At 49.0% G+C, this 3,296-nt stretch overlaps 1 protein-coding gene across 1 annotated transcript in view; it reads left to right on the top strand.

The window, feature by feature from the left end:
• The window catches only part of LOC147246015 (G protein-coupled receptor 151), a 2,074-nt gene extending 400 nt beyond the window's left edge, over positions 1 to 1,674 (top strand). The window contains exon 1 of the mRNA XM_086182413.1: positions 1 to 1,674. This exon is cut by the window's left edge and continues 400 nt beyond it. Coding sequence (XP_086038539.1) covers positions 1 to 938 — 938 coding nt within the window. The 3' untranslated portion in view covers positions 939 to 1,674.
• Positions 1,675 to 3,296: the final 1,622 nt, after the last annotated feature.

The following is a 3,296-nucleotide window of genomic DNA, read 5'->3' as shown; positions in this document are numbered from 1 at the left end:
CGCTGCTCGCCTCGCTGGCCTCCACGGACCTGGCCATCCTGTTGCTGTGCGCCCCCGTGCGCGCCGTCACCTACTACAAGCAGACCTGGACCTTGGGGAGTTTTGTCTGCAGCACGACGGACTGGTTCCAGCACTCCTGCGTCGTCGCGAAAACTTTAATCCTCGCTGTCACCATCAGAGCCAAACACACGCTGGTTCCCAGCCCAAACGCGGGCCCCTTCTACAGCCCGACGTGGATCCACGGAGCCCTGGCGTTCATCTGGATCGTGTCGATGATGTTTCCCATCCCGCAGATGCTGTTTGCCACTTTGCAGATTCGCGGCCGCAGCACCGTCTGCGTCTCCGAGGTGCCGGTGTGCGCGTCGGACTTCATGAAACTATTCTACAAGATTTATCCCACAGCCACCTACGCGGCGCCGGTCATCCTCACGGTGGCTTACTACACCAAGACGCTGCACACTGCGGTGAACTACGCGCCCAGCCCCCAGCACCAGAGCAAGGTGACCCTGGTGCTGCTGTGCCTGAGCGCCGCCCTCGGGCTCATGCTGCTGCCGGAGTGGGGGACCTTCACCTGGGTCCGGCTGGGCTTCAACACACCTCCGGTCGGTCTGATCATCTTTGCGCAGGTCCTCCTTTACGCATGCAGCGCTCTCTCTCCGGTCATCCTCATGACCATGTACGACGACGTGCGCCAAGGTTTGGTCACCATCTGGTTCACCGGCACCTGCAGGGGCTCGAAGCGCGCCCCGCAAAACAGGTGTCCGAAAACGGAAGGGAACGGAGCGGAGCTGGGCGCCAACGACGTCGCCAACGACGTGTCGCAGGAGAAGGAGAAGACCTTCCCCGACGTGGAGCACTTTTGGACAGGGCGCAGGAACACGCACGTCGAGGAGGAGCAGGATCCGGTCCCGTGGGAGAGAGAGGAGAAGATGTTGTAGTCGCGAGACGGGTTAGATGTGCGCGCTCGATGTTTTCATATGCTTCCATGTTTCTGCGAGTAGAAGACCTTTGACTAGAAACGACGCCGGTGTAAATAGAAAGGACACTCGCGTTTGCTGTGTTTTTTTCAAACATTCTCAAACGTGGACCGCTCTTGTTTCCAATCCTCCGAAATCACGGATAACTCAACCAGCAAATCTCTCCGTTCAGACCGGATGAGGTGATGCAGCGAGCAAACATCTCCTATTAAATTCACGAATGATCCAGCGGCAGGTTTCAGGTCGAGACAGTAATTATATTCCACTGAAAGCTGCCTTTAAGCTGGTTTATGTTTCAGTATGAATTACTGGGTCTCAGCGAGCAGCAGCATCCGATTCAGTGCTTTTATTTTCACAAAACAACCTTCAGGAAGTTAAGCAGCGTTTGAATCAACTCGTTTTTATAAAGTTTAGCGTAGTTCTCAGCAGATATTTGGTCTTTTTAAGTGTTTATTGGTGTATTGGTGTTGTATCAGTTACAATCATCTTAAATGTCTTCAAAAGAGAACTTCTACGCGGTCCAAACCTGCTACATCAATGAACAGTTTAAATGACCTCATACCTGCTCATAAATGGTGACGAACCAGTTGTTACGTTTATTTACTGTTTATAGGTGGTAAACATGTTGTAAAGTTTAACAGATGTTTTTTTTTCCAGTTTCACAATTAATTTTCAAGTATTTGGTTACTTGTAACATGACGATGAATAAAAAAGATAAGCTACAAGTCTTTGTGTCTTTATTATAAAAGATCCATCCATCCATCCATCCATTTTCTCCCTCTTCTCCTGTTAAGGGTGGTGGGGGGTGGAGCCTATCCCAGCAACCTTCGGGCGAGAGGCGGGTTCATCCTGGACGGGTCACCAGTTATTATAAAAGATATGTTTTATAATTTATTTGACTTCAGTTTCTTTTTTAAGTATAAAACGTGACCATGGACCTCGTTTATTAAAGGTTTTTATGCACAAATTTGTTCTTGCATACTTTTTTAGCCCTCGATTCAGTCTTACAGGCAAGAGGCGAAGCCTGGTGGATATTTGTTGTTTACCGCCATTTATTGTTGACCTTTCAGGAAAAGATCCAGGGTGACTGACAGTCACCAGAAGAAGCCATCAGGCGTCACCTCCTGTCTGTAAGACTAAACTGAGGGCTAAAGACGTCCTAAAGTCTATCAGAACTAATTTGTGTGTAAGAGCATCTCCTGAATGAGTCCCGCCGCCTGGCTCTTGATACATGTATGTGTCAGTAATGAATTCTACCGTGGTGGTCAAGTACCCGCCGCCGCCGCTGCCGCTGCCCCACATGACACATGTCAACAAACTAACCTTTCAGCCGCCATGAAAAGAAACTAGCTTTTAGTTGTGTGTCTTCACCAGTGCAGAGCGACTGCCCGTGGCTGCGTGGCCCCAGCAGATTTGACATTTTAGTCAGCCTGAGTGAAAAGAAAGGTTACAGGTTGAGGCGGAGAGGCGAAAACACGCCTCCACAGCTCTTCAACATGATTGTGCTGCTGCTCATAATTTATTCATTGACAGTAGACCATTACTTCAAACGTCTGCCCCCGGGTCACTTGTTTATTCAGTCTTTTATTCAATGTATTTTTAGAGTTTGCCATCACAGGAAGACACTGAATAGCAGAAAGGACTTTTCTCAGGCGGTCGCTGAGGCAAAGAAACACAAGTGAACTTTATTTATTTAACTGGTTTCATACCAGCAACCTGAAGTGCTTTTCAGAGAAATCAACAAAACAACAACAACAAAAACACTCTGAATGAACTGAAACAATGAGACGATCTAAAGCACCTGGAATGTAAATGATGAAGCGCACCAGCCAGTGAATCATGAGCCATCACACTTGGGTTTTTGGGTCTTTTTTTTTATTTGCTCAAGTTTGAGTCCTCTGGCAGTTGAACCTGTCTGGTGATTTATGGACAAGTAGACTTCTCATCAGGTGAAACGCTGGTTACTCTCTTCATGTGTCTCCTGCTCTACCAGCTTCTGGTTGTGACCTCCTCTAAGATGGTCACAGGGTTGTACAGAAACCGTGAGGCTGATTTTTACCAGTCTTGGTCCAGGGGTGTAGCACTGGGATGGGGGTGGTCCCCTGCTGGATCTCCCATGTGTCTCTCCCCATGGACTGGAAACTTACCAAAGTGCTTCAAGGTTCTTGAGCTTCAGGTGATAGCGTTGAGGGAGCTGGTTAAGTTACGCTGCACCTGAATGGCTGCTGGAACAGACGTTGAAGCAGCAACATGTTGGGGTCATGGACGCACGGTGCGAAACATGCAGGAGCCTGAGTCGACTGGTTCCCCGTCATGTGC

Source organism: Aulostomus chinensis, chromosome 17 (genome assembly GCF_037954235.1).
Source record: "Aulostomus chinensis isolate RoL2024-O1b breed Wild chromosome 17, RoL_Achi_v1.0, whole genome shotgun sequence".
Classification (NCBI taxonomy): Eukaryota; Metazoa; Chordata; class Actinopteri; order Syngnathiformes; family Aulostomidae; genus Aulostomus; species Aulostomus chinensis.
Note: the sequence above shows the minus strand (reverse complement) of the source record. Positions and strands in the feature narration are given on the sequence as shown.